The following is a 15,612-nucleotide window of genomic DNA, read 5'->3' as shown; positions in this document are numbered from 1 at the left end:
GTCATCAGAGCAGCATCATTTGCTCTGTGAGTCAGAAAATTCACACTGTTGAGCTTGGGGAGCAATGATATATAGGTGATTAAGGCTTTAATGTAGACTTTCTTTTTGACACTCTAGCACTTATTGGTGGAACCAGCAAAGGAACATATAGAATTTCCATTTATGGCTGTGACCTTTATGGTATCTCTCTACCACCTCTGCTCATCATCAGGAGTGCCCAAGAATGCCCAGGCCTTTAAAGCCTCCCAAATTTAATGTGGCTGCTGCTTCCCACAGGTTCAGTTTTGGTCATTAACTGCCTTGCATATGCTAACTAGCACATGCTACGTACCATTCCAAGGGCAGCTGCATTTTGTCAGGCTGTAGTGAGACACTGCTTGGACACTCTGACAAGGAAAAAGTAGCTCCTCTTGTGTGAAGGCCACTCTGCTGCAGAGCAGCCCATTTAGGGATATGCAGCTTCAGAAACTCTGGCAAGGGGGGTTGTCAGTGTAATGGCAGTACAGGGTTTCTATAGCTGTAGGTAGGTCTCCCAGACTGAAATCCCTAGAACTGCCAGTGCAGACTGATACAAAGAGTGTGTGAAAGGACATTAGGCTTTGGGTGACCGTGTGCATCCCAGAATACCTGCTATTGCCCCTCTACCTTTAAATGAGAATCTGTGTTAAGTTACGTGACTAAGAAGAAAAATGTGACATCGCTAAGTAAACACACAAGATGGGAGAGAGGATTTGAGGAGCCCTAGTGCTTGTGGTGGGGAACAGCTTCTAAAAAGACGAGTGTGCATCTTCTTTCCCCTTGAAGAAAAAGAAAGGAAAAGGTATATTATTGTCCAGATCTGTTCTCTTCAGCTTTCACTGGTAGGGGAGAGACCTCACCTGATTATTACCTAACAATTTAAATCAAATTTGCAATGAAGTGATTGGAGGTCAGGAGAGTGGGCCTTGTTCGGGGAGGCTGGGAGGCAGCCTATGGGTATGTAAGGGGTGTGCATTGGGAACTGGGAGAGCATCTGTTCAGCAGGGCATCTCAAGGGAAGACAAGGTCTAATGGGCACAAACTACTGGAAGACCATTTTAGACTGGACATAAGGAATAACTTCTTTACCGTCTGAGTCTTCAGAATATGGAATAGACTCCCCCCAGAAGTGGTGCAAGCACCTGCTCTGGATACCTTTAACAAATGCTTGGATGGCTTATCTTGCTGGGATGATCTGAGCCCAGCTGACTTCCTGTCCCTTGGGCAGGGGGCTGGACTTGATGATCTCACAAGGTCCCTTCCAGCCCTAACGTCTATGAAATCTCTGAAAATTCTGAAGAAAGTGAGTTGAACAGTCCCATAGTTGGGCTTTGTTCTGCTGCAAATTGGTAAATCAGTATGGAGTAGCATTGGGCTAGGGAAAAGAGGTGGGGAATATAAGACATTCTAGATTATATTTTTGCAGCAGTCCAAACCTAGTACAAACATGGTATGGGGACTCCTCATCCAAAATATGAGCGTATCTTTTGAATAAAACTGGGCTTCATGCCAATCAGCTTGTCACAGAACACCCTCCTTGCAACCTCCACTACTCAACCTTTTCCGTTTTTCATTGTGTTTTCTTTTGCTGCCCTCCAGCTAGCTTACAGTCTGTGACACTGTACATAGCCAAACCAAATTGGATTCACTTTGCAACTAAGATGTAAGGCATAAAATCTACTGCTTTCTTCAAATGCAGATGCACAACATTACTGACACGATAACTCTTTCGCTCACCAGTATTACAATTGAAAGCTGAGTTGCTGTGGTAAAATAAATAAATCAGAATTTCTGACAAAACAGGAAAAAGCTTACTAGTTTTAACAAGGAAAGAATTTCCATTCCCCTATTTCAGTTATTTATGCAAAGTGAAACCACTTGAATAACAGCAACTGAAGTTATGGACATATGAACAACTTGTTGTAGGGTATACAAGGCAGTACTTCACCATGAATCAGCTGCTCTGCAGCCACTGCTCCTGTGCATGATCTTACTGTTCAGGAAGCAGAAGTTAAACTGCAGGCTAAGTTATCATGGCATATCTTCCACTTACCAAAGAGTAAAGGCATGCATGAGGGAAATTACAGCACAGCAACCAACAGGCAGTAAAGGTGACTAGCCCTCCCTTTACCCCTCCCCACACACCTATTACTTTATGGTAAAATGTTTATATATACACATTGAATGGGAGCCATGAAAAAATAGCAAACACCCTGGCATCCATGGCACTCATCCAAGTTACAAGAAACCCACATACATATCCTTATTTTCAGGTCTCCCACATTCCAGCAAAATGACAGAGAAACAAGTGGCTATTTTGGAAGGAGCAGAGGTTTTTCTTCTCTGTTTAAAAAAACCTCAACTCACTGAAAGTTCTTTGGTTCACCCCAGGGCAGAACTTATTTAACAAAAATTAATCTGAAGCTTTCCTAGGAGAGGGAAAAGAATGCATGTTAGCAGGCTCTAATGATAAATAGCACGTATTAGCCTGAAACTAAGTGGAGACTTCTGTCATCCTGGAAAGTTTCATTTCTGTTTTATAGTTCAGCAAGAGTGGGTTGAAATAGATGTCCAGCTGCTCAGTAAGCAGTCATATATACTTCTGTATCAGACAAGTCTTGTATTATGAAGTCCTTTCAATGCGAAACACAATGCATTTATTCCATATATTCATCCACAATTAGAAGCAGCGTAGAGACTGAGCTGTGGAAACCATCCCCATAGTTTCTCTGTTTCCAACAATACCGTAGCTTGACAGCCAGGTGCCAGTATGCATGAAAAGAAATTGACTTTACAAGCACTATTGTGCGGGGGACAGCATGCAGCCAAACATGGAGCAGTGGTGGATGGCAGTGGCGGCTGCATTCAAGCTCCCCTCCCCGCCACATCTGACCAGCCCAGCAGCGCCTGTGCAGCCTGCAGATGGGCGCCTCTGCCCTCACCCTACCCCTGGGAGGTGATGGTGCTCCTTCCCCACCCACCCGCACGTACCTCGTAGGGCCTTCTTGTGTACCCCCAGTGACAACCCCAGCATATACAATGACTTTATTAAAATATACAGGGTCCAAAACCTAAACAATCAGGGTAGTAACATGCAGTGTACTTACTGTTATTAACAGAGCTACACACTCTTCTTTGTAGAATCTGTTCTCTGTCCCCCTGCAAGGCTACCAATGGCTAAAGAGAAGATTCCTCCCTTAACTTCCCATGCCTGCCTCCTTACTCCTCCATCTCTTATCCAAAGCTTCCATTTCTCCCTTCATTCCCTAGGGGCCACAGTATGTATTAATGGGATCATAAGTCTAACAGACTTCACAGAACACAGTCACAGAAACTGGAGTCATATCTAGAAGTGTGGATGATGAGCTAAGAAGTACAGCTGGAAATGGGACCACGAGCAGAAAAGTTTGGCCCACTGGATATTAACCACCTGTTGCCATGCCTATCAGGCTCCATTTGTCACTTGAAAGTATTAGGGAAAGTTGAAATGAGCTCAATGCAGTACTGAATTTGAACACATTGTGCATTTAGACATGCTTCAGGAGGTGGGCGGGTGGCACTTTAATTAGCATAGCTCAGTTAATTCAGCCACCAGCTTCAGAAACAATTCCCCCCACATTCATAGAAACCATTTACATGCAAGTAAAACATCACTAAGTGAATCAGCAGTGACTTATGCATGACAGTCTGTTATCTGGGCTATGCTGACAGGCACAGAGTGGCTTACTAGATGTCATTCACAGTAGAAAAAATGCAGACCACACGTTTAATACAGCCACATAATTTATCAGCTAGCACTAGTTTAGTTCTTGCCTGGCCATGCTTGTACCTCAGAGGGTCATGAAGAGCAAGGGACAAATGTATATACCAACTAGTATAATGGAAAGAAAAAGGCTTCACAGCAGCTGGGATCAGAAATGGCATAACCCAGAAATGAGAAGTGGTGTAGCTATGATGGTCTCCAATAAAAGATATCACCCCAAACAAACAAACAACAACTCACCCCTTGTCCATGGAAATGCATGATTTAGTGGCCAGGGCACCAACCAAGTCTAACCTACTACCTTACCCTGGTCAAGTCTCATCACTTCTTTCCCTTATACCCCTGTGCATTTAGGCAATGAATACTTCAAAGTAGGGACCCGTTTCACCATACGAGTTTGCACAAGAACTAGCAGCATCACTGCAATTCAGACATGTCTTGGGAACACTTTTTCTGGGCATCTTTCAGGAAAGGGAAGGCAGGAGAATATTTCCCATGAGCTGCAGAATTTAAAAAAATAGTCAAAAGGCACATAGTTTATGTATAACTGATCATTTTATTGGAGTCTACTAAAAGATGTTCGTTCTTAGATAACTGCCTTGTTTGGTAGGCAGTTATGCTGCTTAAGTTCACTGCACATGTTGAATCAAATCTCCAAATACATAAATATCACTTCATTTGATCCTGTACATATGTGTATCTTTCATACAAAAAGCTCTTCCCATAAGCTGTACACACAGGACCACTTCTATAACTTATACCAAACCCATATTCAAGACCCATGGATTAAACATTTTGGTAAGTACTACACAGTAGAAAAACGTAAGAAAGTCTAAATATTGTAACAGCTTAGATTCATTTTGTATTTGAGTGAAACACAGTGTAGGAGGACACATGAGCTTACTAATCTAGCCAAAGACATTTTGTCATTAATACTTAACATACAAAGGCAAATATCAGTTACCAAAAGTTGTTGATTAACAGCATTACCAGGTTTCCTCTACCCCATGAAAAGTCTGTCATTCCTATTCTCAAAGTGTGAACCTTCAGACCACCTCCATCTCTGGGGAAGGAGAACAGGAAACTCTGCTGTAAAGGAGTTTCTTGAATACAGTCAGGTGGGAAGACCAACATTTTATTAAGGCTGCAGGCAATTAAGTCTGCACAGCACTTGAAGATTACAAAACATCAATGTTTTCTATAAGCACAAGTGCTTGGCTTAAATTATAAGAATACTGTTTAAAAACAGTAATCTTAATAAACATCAATATTGCCAATTAGGAAAACAAATGATTTACCCAACCAAGACAAGAAAACTCAGGTTCTTAAAGCATATTGTCAACTTAAGTAAATCATAACTGGCTATGTGAAGTCCAAAAGAGTTTATTACAAAAATAAAATCAATCAGAAAAATGTCCGAATGTAATGCAGCTTGGAAGAGATTAAACATGCTGGCCTACATCTGCTCCTGGGCCCCTATAAACCAGAGCAAGATTAATAAGACTACTTATATACAATCTCCTGAAAAGCACAAGCTGTTACTGTTGTGGCTCCAGTCGCCATGTTTTCAATAAGGGAAAATGAATTCTAAACATTTAAAGACATGTAAAAGGGCAGATACTAGTGAGTTCAGAAAACCCTCACTCCCTATGGTTCCTTAAATATAAAAATAGACCAAAGACCAATACAGCAGCCTTTATATCTATTTTATGCACCCAGCAATTGCAGCTGTAAAGTCTATTCCAAAATACTATGTCTATCAAGTTTGAAAATTCAATGATTACACCAGAGAGACCCATTTTTGAGAGAGTCTTTCTTCTATTATGACATTTTAAGAGAAACCATGCACACAAAGGACTATCAAAGGATGTTACTTGGTTGATAACATAACACCAAGAAAGCAGCTTTTTAAGATACAGCATGCAGGTCCGTTTCTTTCTCTATTAAGCTTATTTACAAGCCATACTTTAATATTTTGGTAACCTTTATAAAGTTTTAGACCTAGCTAGCAATACAAGTTTCCCCAGTAGCTATTATTTAAAACATGCAGTAAGCACAACCCAACTGAAATGACAAAAATAAATGTGAGTGCTTATTTATAAAGCCACCAAATAGTTAACAGTGATTTCCTAGTCTCTTCAAATGATTATGTTAGAATTTGCTATATGATATGGGGAAATTTTTGGTACCAGAAAGTGGTGCTGCCTGCCAATGATGTGACCTTTTGAGGTGGCATGACAGCTCTGATTGAAGGTGATTCCATGTTTTGCAAAAGGCAAAGTCATGGTTTCAAACCATGCAAGCTGAAGTCTTCCACAATGGGATGTCATATGCATCTACCTTTCAATGAAAGGTAAAATGACATTATTGCCCTTTAGATCGTGCAAAAAACACACCCGATAAGCCAGAAAGTGTCAGTACACAAGAGATTTTAAGCATGGATTTGGATAAAATAAGTGCATAAGAATTCCAGATATTATGGCTTAAAGATTTGCATAAAAATAATGTTCTACACAGATATGCATTTAAATGACTGACACTAAGTGCAAATGGGAAAAATTAGTTTGAGATAGCTACTTAACTCTTTTCCCTTAGACAGAGTCAAAACAAGTCACATACATGCGGAATCACTATTTACTTTATAGGAAAAAAACATAAGCCCTATTGGAATTCAGATATTCAAAAAATGTCTTTCCAATTTCTAAAAAGACATCTATGTAGATATGTACATTTTTTAAAAACAGGTTTTTTGTTTAGTGAGTAGCCAAAGCAAGTTTGCTTATCAGATTACTACCCACTCCTTCCCTTTCTCACCCATCCCAGCCAAATTCAAATCATTGCTCTAGCAGCATCAAAACAGTAGTGCAAAGCTGTTGCAAGACCCTCATTTAAAACTGTGTCATTCTTTTGGAAGGCTGTTAAATTCATTGTTTGTGGTGGGGCGGGGGGTGAAGGAAAGGCGAAGAGAGAGAGAGAGACTGATGTGTTAGTTCTTATGAGCAGATACTCTTGTTTGCTCATTAAGTATATTTTCATCTGCTGCTCATCATACTGGCCGTATGTTACAACTTTGGTAAACTGTTCATTTTTAAAAAGTTCACAATTCCTCATTTTGACATGCACCTACAACATACGAGTTGAACTGCACAACAATAATTGTAATGTCATCTCTGTACATCCGAGCCAACTCTTCTGGAAGACTAAGCATCTTGGACAGCCGCTCATGATCAACAGTGCCAAATTCATTATTACCTACTGCATGACGTATCAAATGGGTTGCAGCATTCTGATCTTCAAATACAGATGAGATTCTTGCTCTCCTTTCTGTCAGGAGACCGTGCATTTGTCCCAGAGTTACCTTGTAGCCACCAACTGCTATTGGCTGCTGGTGATGAACACCGGTGAGGTACTCTCCTACAATTCTTACCACATCCTGTCGGTGCATCGTCTCCCATAGGCCATCTGTGGCTAACACCAGGAATTTATCCTGAGGTCTTAATTTGTGGTGTATGACCTCTGGCTCAGCTGTAAGATATGGTGGGGTATGATAGTTCGGAGGGATAAACTTTGTGTATTCATTGTCATTCAACTGATCTGGGCCTGATTCTATTACTCTCTTCTGAAGGTCAATGCTCCATTTAAATTTCACATCACCAAAGGCTCTGAAAGGCATCAATAAGCCTAACAGCCTGTCTTGCTTCACAAGACTTTTCTCTTCAGTTTTTGGGTGCTCTGATTTTACTCGTTCTATTTCACGTTCATTCTGCGCATTATGATCATAGGACAAATTAACAGCAGACCAAGACCCATCTTCTTCTTGAACGCCAAGCATCGCCCTGCTGTCACCGGTATTGGCAATGTGCAAATCAACACCATCTACATGAGCCACACAGGCAGTAGCACCTGAAAATGCTACTCGCAGCACCAGGTAGTTGAGAAAAGAGTTTGGATCTCCTACTTGAGCTTCCAAAGAAATATCATTATCAAGCCTCTTGAAAGCATTAATTAAAGCCTCTTTTACATCAGTGGTCTCTCCAGTGTTGAGGTCTATGAGCTCCTGCCAGTAAGTTCGTAGACTATTAAAATAAAGTTTAGAAGCTTCCTTACTAAAATAATCATTGGGATGCTTGTGCCACTGTAAAATGGGCAATAGAGCTCTGCCACTCTCCACTGCATTTTCTATTTCAAGTAGAGTCTCATGAGGTAACAAAGAGACAGCAATGTAGTAAAAGAGTCTTTCACTGACAGCTTGGGCACAAGCACAACCTGCATGGCCATCAAATACACCTAGAAGCATCCCTCGTGTTTGCAAACATGTGGCTGCACTTCTCCTGTCTTCTATTGGAGCGTTAGCAGGTAACTGGTTGCTATCAAAGCCAAGAATAGAGCTTACATTTTTACCATCAAATTCTGGAACTTTAAAACTGTATTCATTTGCCTTCAAAATGCTGTTAACCTGTGGAGGAGTAAGGTAAAATCTCTGTGGTGTTGAAACATAGCTCCTTGCATGGATAAACTGATTAAAATTTTCCTTTGGCCTATGAAGTGTTGCAAACTTCTTCTGAGGCGCATATCTCAAATGATTGTGAGCAAAGTGAGGTGGGGACAAACAACAAAGATGTTTGTGGTGGCAATAACACACAGCATTGCACAGCCTGCCAATCTCACAGTTACGAATCAATGGAAATAGATGAGTTGGTGCTGGCATGGCATCAGAGAATAATGGCAGCCTGGAGCTTCTGACTGGAATTGCTGCAAGACAAGAGAAATAGCTAGGCTTAGTGGAACAGCTGAATACTGCATATTTTGCCCCCCACGCCTTTGCTTGAGACCAAGTTAGTGTTTAGCACAAACATGCATGGAAGTTATATACCCTGAATCTTTTGGATGAAAAGGAAATACATTACAAAAAATGCTTACAGAAGTTATCCTGTAGAAAGATAATGAAGTCACACTGTTATTTCAATATTCTGATTTTTGTATTTTCATGCTTTATACCCAATTCAGATACAAGGAGAAAAATTAAAGTATGATCCTTGGGCTGTTGATTCAACTTCTAAATTAAGCTGAATGGATGAGCAAGCTAATAGGTTATATCCTATAAAGCTGTCACAGTGATCCATTTTCCCACCCTTGGACTTCCTAGAACAGGAGCCAGATAATGTTGCAGAGGGCAAAAACAGGCCTCAGTTCAGAGGAAAAGAAGGAAAGAGAAAGAATTCATCACTGCTGACAGGCAAAAGTAGCAATTTAGAAAATCTTCAAACTTAAGTTTCACATAGCTTTTGTCTGAATAAGGGTAAAATTGCAAAACAGATGAGAGGAATAGTAAGGCACCAAAGGTCAATAGTGGAGTTTAAGTCAAGAAACTTAATCCCTCAACTTCTGTAAACACTGCATTAAACACTGGCTATAAATGATGAGTACAGTACATATGACAGCATTTTGTGTGTATACTTGTATTATGCAGGGCACCAAAAGCCTTATGTAGGCATTTTTCCCTTCACTGAAGAAATCTTGCCAGAAAAGGTGAGCTGAAGTACCATCAAGTACAGTCACCTTCACCTTTATATTATTTTTCAAATCAGGTCCTTCTAACCGATCTCCAGGATAACTTCCGTCACAGAGAGAGGATTATGTACAAATGGATGTTTACTGCCACAGTCCCATAACTACAATAAAGCCATCTAAAGGAATTTACACTAAGTTCTGGTTTGCTAACAATTTTAGTAATGCTCCATTAAATGGGAAACTCAACATTTAAATGGTGAGGCAAAGGTAACTGAACCAGAAAAGGTTTGAAATTATAGGTTAGGCGACATACTACTGACCTGCTTTTTGAATGCATTAAATGTAAAAATAATTTAAACACAGAACTGAGTTTGGACATGATAGATACTCCACTGGACAGAATGACGATACCCTAAGTCTAGAAGTCTGGGTGATTTGTGTGTTGCTCTTATGTTGGTATAAACATCACCCACTCTGGACCTCAGTTAAGTCTTTAGGCCAATAAATGATTACTACATCTTCTAGCCTTCCCTACTGCACATTCACAGGCTACTCAATTTCACCCAGTTACCCCTGCGCTGAACCACATAATTTTGTCTGGCTAGGCTGAATTTTCCAAAAGGGTATCCAGTCATGGCTTGAAGAAATCAAGAGACAATCCATCACTGCCCTCAGCAGTCTGTTACAAGTATTAAACACTGTTAAAAATCTGTGCATATATTCAATTTGATTTAGTCTCCTTTCAGCTTCCAGCCATTGGTTTCTACACCAGATTAAGCAGCCCTTTGATATCCTCTTCCCTAATGACGATATTAATAACTAATCAAATAAATCACCTCTCATAAAAAATGATCAGGTTCCATCTGTTTAGCTCTTGCTTACTGCAAGGCATATTCTGCAACCTACAGACAATTTATACCGCTTTCCTGCAGCCTCTCCACTTACTATTTCCATGCACAGGAATTAGGACACTGCATGTAATTTTGCTATACCAGTCTCACCAATGTGTAGAGGTACACCAATACACCAGTCCAATATTGGATCGGTACTGATATGAAGAAAACTGTCTATATCAGACATCGGCCCTACGGAGCTGATAATTTGGCCAATAAATACCCATGCTGCGCACAGCTGCAGTGCAGCAGGGAGCAGAGTTGGCAGCATGGAGAACTGCCTCCAGCTGGTGAGTAGGAAGGGAAGGGTAGGGGCGAGGGGGGGGGGGCAGATCAACACCCACTGTAGTGAGGGAGGGGGCAGGAGCAGGTACTGCCCAGTCAGAGCGGGGTAAGCAGGGCACGCGACCGAGTCACGGCTTGTGGGGTGGGGGTGGTTCCCACTGCTGCCTGCACCCCAGGAGGCAGGGGGCATGTGCCCCCGGATCTACGTGGCGCAGGGCAGGCAACAGCTGCAGGGTGGAGCCAGAGTCAGCACTGCACAGCTCTTCACTGCATGGGACGGAAGAGGCAGGAGGCTGCACGCCCCTGAGCAGTGCCTCCGTTCTGCCCCCCTGCCCCGACTGGGCAGCACCTACCCCTGCACCCTCCCTCACTGTGGGGGAGTTGATCTGCCCCCCCCCATGCCCCCTCCCTCCTCCCTACCCTTCTACCATTCTGGATTTACCATCTGGAGGCAGCTGTATCAGATCAATATCAGCCAATATGCCTCCTCTGAATACTGGCTATCGGTATCAGCCCCCAAAATATTAGTGCACCCCTATCAACATGGCATACAGATGTGGAGTCACTGCCTTCATCCCAGTTTACATTAGAATCACATTAACTGTTGTTGCTAAATAACCATATTAGGAACCTGCATTGCATTCTTTGTCCCAAGTGTCCAATTCACAAGGCAGGAAGAAGGCAAAACTCCCACATTCTTCTGGAAAAAACTGCTTAATCTTAAAGGGATTTCTTTTTAAAAGTATTTCAGACTGCATGCAAAAAACCAGGGCAGTTACTCTTTTAAACTTTAGAATGAGATTGAATGGAAAGTGCTTTCTTAAAAGAAAAGAAAACAGAAAAAGATGAAAGACAAGAGACGCTACAAACTATACTTTACACAGATCTTGATTTAAGTTACTTAACTAACCTCTCCTGAGTACTGAACTAACTGGCAAGGCTGAAGCAGCACACATTTTACTACTACATACCTCAAAGGTTTTTATTGGAGCATTAAAAAAAACAATTATGCAATTAAGTTCCACTACAGCTCAGCAAGCTCACTGTTTGACTGCCAAAGGTAGTCAACTAGAGAAGAGTATTTGGCACCTACAAGCAGTGACATAAGCTGAGCTGGCACTCAGGCCAAACCCTGCAGGAAACAGGGAGGGAAAGTGAGTTTTGAGAGTGGGGCGTGCCATGGGGCATGGGCTCTGAGGAGAGGCGAGAGCACTTCTGCATACTGCAATAGGCACTGGGCCTTCCCAATTCTATTCTTTCTTTAGCTCCTGATTTAGGCCTTAAGCCTCTAAATACATGCAGCATCTGCCTAGACTAAAGTTGACTTAATTCATATCCACTTTCCTTTCACCTCACAAGGTCCCCAACGTCTGGAAGCCCGACAAAAAAGCTGTTTTTCATTGCTTCACCACTGCTAGGGAAAGTAATGAAACAACTGCTTGTATACTTGGGTAGTTCTTCATTGACTTTCACTCAGCAGACATCTGAAAAGTCTTGTTTCAAGATAAAATGTGTATTGTAAATTTGGCTGCATTTCTCCAGGAATGATTTCTATCCAACCTGTTCAACTAGGTCTGATACACATTCATAGTTTTGTAGGACAAAAGTGTAAGAAAGGTTCTGCAGGCATACTTGTTACTAGAAAGGCAGCATCTTTGAAACTTAGTGCATCGAATTTTCGTATCAGTCCACATAAAAGTCTGTTTATGTTCTATGTCATATCACTCTGCAACAACAGCGGAGTTCAAATAACAGAATTGCTAAGAACTTTGTTGCTGATCCCTATGAGGTAAAAATAGAAATTGGAAAGTTGCTGTTCTATTGGCTCTACGTTGCCAGCAAAGATTAAACTGATGAACATCTTGGGTTTATCACTAGGACAATCTGTAGGGCATTCAAAGGCAGATATCACATTATAAAAAACCAATGGTGAGCATCGGCTCATGTTCTCCACTTTCATTTTCATAACGCCAAAAGAACCATAGACAAGTAGGGCAGGAAGGGACCTCCAGAGACCAACCACTTGCCTGAGGCAGGATCATCCCTATTCAAACCATACCATACAGTTCATAATCTAATCTACCATCAACCGGACACAACACAGACCTAACGCCCTAGCCTGCCACAGGAAAAGCTGGGGAATCACAGCAGCCAACGTCCCTGCCTCTGAAATGTTGTCAATACATGCTCAAGAAATCATGGGCAGTGGACTGCACCCCTTCACTACAAAGGAAGGCGAAAACCCCCACAACCTGACCATGGGGCAGAAATGCTTCCTCACATGAAATAGGCTGATCAGCCTGACCGTGAGCAGAGAGGCAAGACCCTCTAGCAAGGAACCTCCAGCTTGGATCCCAACACTGGCACACCCCAATCAAAATCCTCAACACCCAATGCCTCTGAGACAGCTTAAAAACACCCTGAACACATGTAGCAGAAAAGGTGGGGGGGAGAGGCAACTACTGTACCTAAGGGTACTGTCACATTCTGTCTACGTTTGTACCAACCGTACACTCAGCCCAATAAAAGCCTGATACTTTGATTAGCACACATGGCGCAAATCTGCCTTCTAGCAAAACCCACCTTCTGCACATTTCCTGCAATGTGCCCTGCACCTTGGCCCATTTCCTTTGCCTATATCCTTCACTTACCGCACCACCCCTCCACCTGCCTCTTGCATGCCAGGACCAGGACACCCGACCTGACAGAGCCCAACCTTGGCAACGGCTTCACTACACCCATGTGAGGCAAATTACTCTGCACCTGCCACTTCCACCCAGAACCGGAAGGGCCTTTACTCTGCCAGCGTCCTCCAGTACCTGGCCAGGAGCGGGGGAAGCCAGAGGCCAGCTCGGTATCCAGGCGCAGGGGCCCGCAGGACTCTGCCAAGGCTGCGCCGGAGGAGGACGGGCTTAAAGCGCTTTATTTAGAAGTGCACCCGGCGGGGCGGGGCGCGGGTCCCGGCTCCCCTCCCCCCCGCGCGGCCATACGTACCGATGCGGCGCGGCCCGGGGCACACGCACATTCTCCTGGCGCAGCAAGAAGCCGCCGGCAGCCACGGAGCAGCGCCGGGGGAGCAAGACAGAGAGCGCGTTAGCGGGGCGGGGCGGGGAGGGGGGGGAGGACAGACACGCGGCCCGCGGCCGCCCCGCCCAGCCCCGGAGACCGCCCCCGCCTCGCTCCGCACCTGGCCAGCTCCTGGGAGGCGCCTCCGGCTGCGGCCGAGCCCGGCGGGGCGGGGCGGGGACAACGGCGGCTCCGCGCTGAGGGACGCTGGCTCAGAACCGCGGCCGCCCACACCCGCCCGCTACACCCCCACCTCCCTGCGCCAACGCGCGCCTGAGCCGCCGCTTATAAAAGCTCGGCTGCCGCCGCCCATTGGCTGGCTAGAGGGAGGCACGTGACCCGGCGGCGGCAGGGGGAGGAGGGGGCGTGGCGCGCGGACCAATCCGGAGCGGCTCGGGGTGGGGGCGGGGCTTCACTGGTCCCTCTAAGGCGGGAAGCGCCGCGGGCTGCGGCTCTGCGAGCATCTTTGTTACGCCCCGCCCTGAGCGGGGACTGCCCTGCCGTAGCGCTCGGCGCAGAGCAACCCTAGGCCGTTGCCGGGGCTTTCTTCGCCGGTCCGCCTCGTGCCCTACACTGGGCTTTTCAGCCAGCGCGGGCTGGAGATCCCTTGACTGGGGGCAAAGTTGGCATTGTTAGGTTTACAAGCATGATTCACAGGGGAAACTCAGTGGTTTCCCATAGCAATCCATAGCTGGGGGCTGGAGGAGCTCTCAGCAGAAATACTGCTCTATTTTTCCAGCCAAAAAACCCCACACCAGAGTGAAAACAAAACTGGCATTTTGTAAGCCTGCCTCCAGTCAAAGAAAAGCAGCTGAGAGCCTGTCCCTGCTCTACCTGTAGGCAGGACCATACCTAGACTCCTGTCAGCCCCAGGGGAATTTCTAGTATCTACTGCCCTTCACCAAAGATGATAGTAATTGGACAAGGGGGAAAAAAAATCACCGTTTTCAGGCCCCCTTTCTGTCGGGGCCCTCGGCAGCAACCCGGTTTGCCCATGCCTGTGTCCAGCCCTGCCTCTGGGCACCATCATGCTACTGAGAAGCATTTCAGCAAGGCTGTAACTCACAGGTGCTGAGCATCAGTTTGCATTTCAGGACACATGGTTGAAAGGCTCTTTCAAAATAAAGGAAAACCCAGTCCTCACACTGGCATTTCTATTTTGGGGAGCAACTAACTGCTGTTCACCTCCTGTCTGCCAGCAAGCTCAGGCTGGCTTTCCATGCCAGGCCAACATATGGAAAAAAGATAAGAGGTGGAAACAGACATAAGCTGGAGGGGGTTCCTCCCTGCCATTTTTATGTGGAGTGAGCAAGGGGTGCTTTATGGTCTTAATAAAATATTTCCGCCCCCCCCCCATGTCCAATAAAAGATATCACTGCAGGAAATCTTTGCTGCCTCCTTTGTAGGGATCTTTCAACTAAATCAAAATGTCTTTGTAACCCCACATAGTGCATGTATACTTAAACTCTAAAGGCACATCTAGATGAGCGTGGTTGTGTGGTTTGCAGCACCACATACCATACAGTCCGGTGTTCTCTGCACTGCAAGGGCATGCTGCCTGAGTGTGTACTGCACCAGGTTTTTTTTCCAGGGGTCAAAAAAAACTGGGGGGAAAAAACCTGGAGCAACTCATACTTAGCAAGTGCACGCTACTGAAAAGTGGAGCCAGGGCCTCCCAGAGCTGCGCTTCGCTGCTAGCCAGGCTCTGCATGGCAGAATTGCCATGGCTGCAGCCCCGGGAGGCCCCAGGTCCCCAGGTAAGGCTGCCAGGGCCAACACAGTGCTGCCCCAGCCTCCCCTACCTGACCCGGGGCAACTTGCCATGTGCTAAAGCGCACATGGCATGGGAGTTCCCTGAGGACAAGTAGCAGTGGTGCAAGGTGCACTGCTGCTACTTATCTCCTGGAAACCAAACGTGTACACACATTTGGACACACCCTGATGGGCAGACTGAGAGATAATGGCAATGTCTTGTGTTCAGGTTAGACTAGGGTGGCCACTGAGGCATCCTCAGACTAGAGGACAGCCCCTTGGTGAGGGGCTGCAGCTAAATCAGCAGTGAGAGGTGGGGCTGCC

The 15,612-nt window shown here is 44.8% G+C and overlaps 1 protein-coding gene across 3 annotated transcripts; it reads right to left on the bottom strand.

Annotated features, from left to right (window-relative positions):
* Positions 1-4,317: 4,317 nt before the first annotated feature.
* PDP1 (pyruvate dehydrogenase phosphatase catalytic subunit 1) lies at positions 4,318-13,816 on the bottom strand. Of its 3 annotated transcripts, XM_090040334.1 has the most exons (3): positions 13,658-13,815; positions 13,465-13,499; positions 4,318-8,533 (listed from the first exon to the last, which is right to left on the bottom strand). In XM_090040334.1, the coding sequence occupies exons 2-3, from the start codon at positions 13,493-13,495 to the stop codon at positions 6,879-6,881; spliced, it is 1,686 nt and encodes a 561-aa protein (XP_089896460.1). In that variant the 5' UTR covers positions 13,496-13,499; positions 13,658-13,815; the 3' UTR covers positions 4,318-6,878. The 3 variants fall into 3 exon arrangements, with proteins under 3 accessions (XP_089896460.1, XP_089896461.1, XP_089896462.1); XM_090040335.1 differs by lacking the exon at positions 13,465-13,499 and having other exon boundaries at positions 13,658-13,816; XM_090040336.1 differs by having other exon boundaries at positions 13,465-13,770.
* Between the last annotated feature and the right edge of the window lie 1,796 nt (positions 13,817-15,612).

Source organism: Crocodylus siamensis, chromosome 3, assembly GCF_052110815.1.
Source record: "Crocodylus siamensis isolate JL-2025a chromosome 3, ASM5211081v1, whole genome shotgun sequence".
NCBI lineage: Eukaryota > Metazoa > Chordata > Crocodylia > Crocodylidae > Crocodylus > Crocodylus siamensis.
The sequence above is the reverse complement of the archived record's forward strand: the minus strand, read 5'-3'. Positions and strand labels throughout refer to the sequence as shown.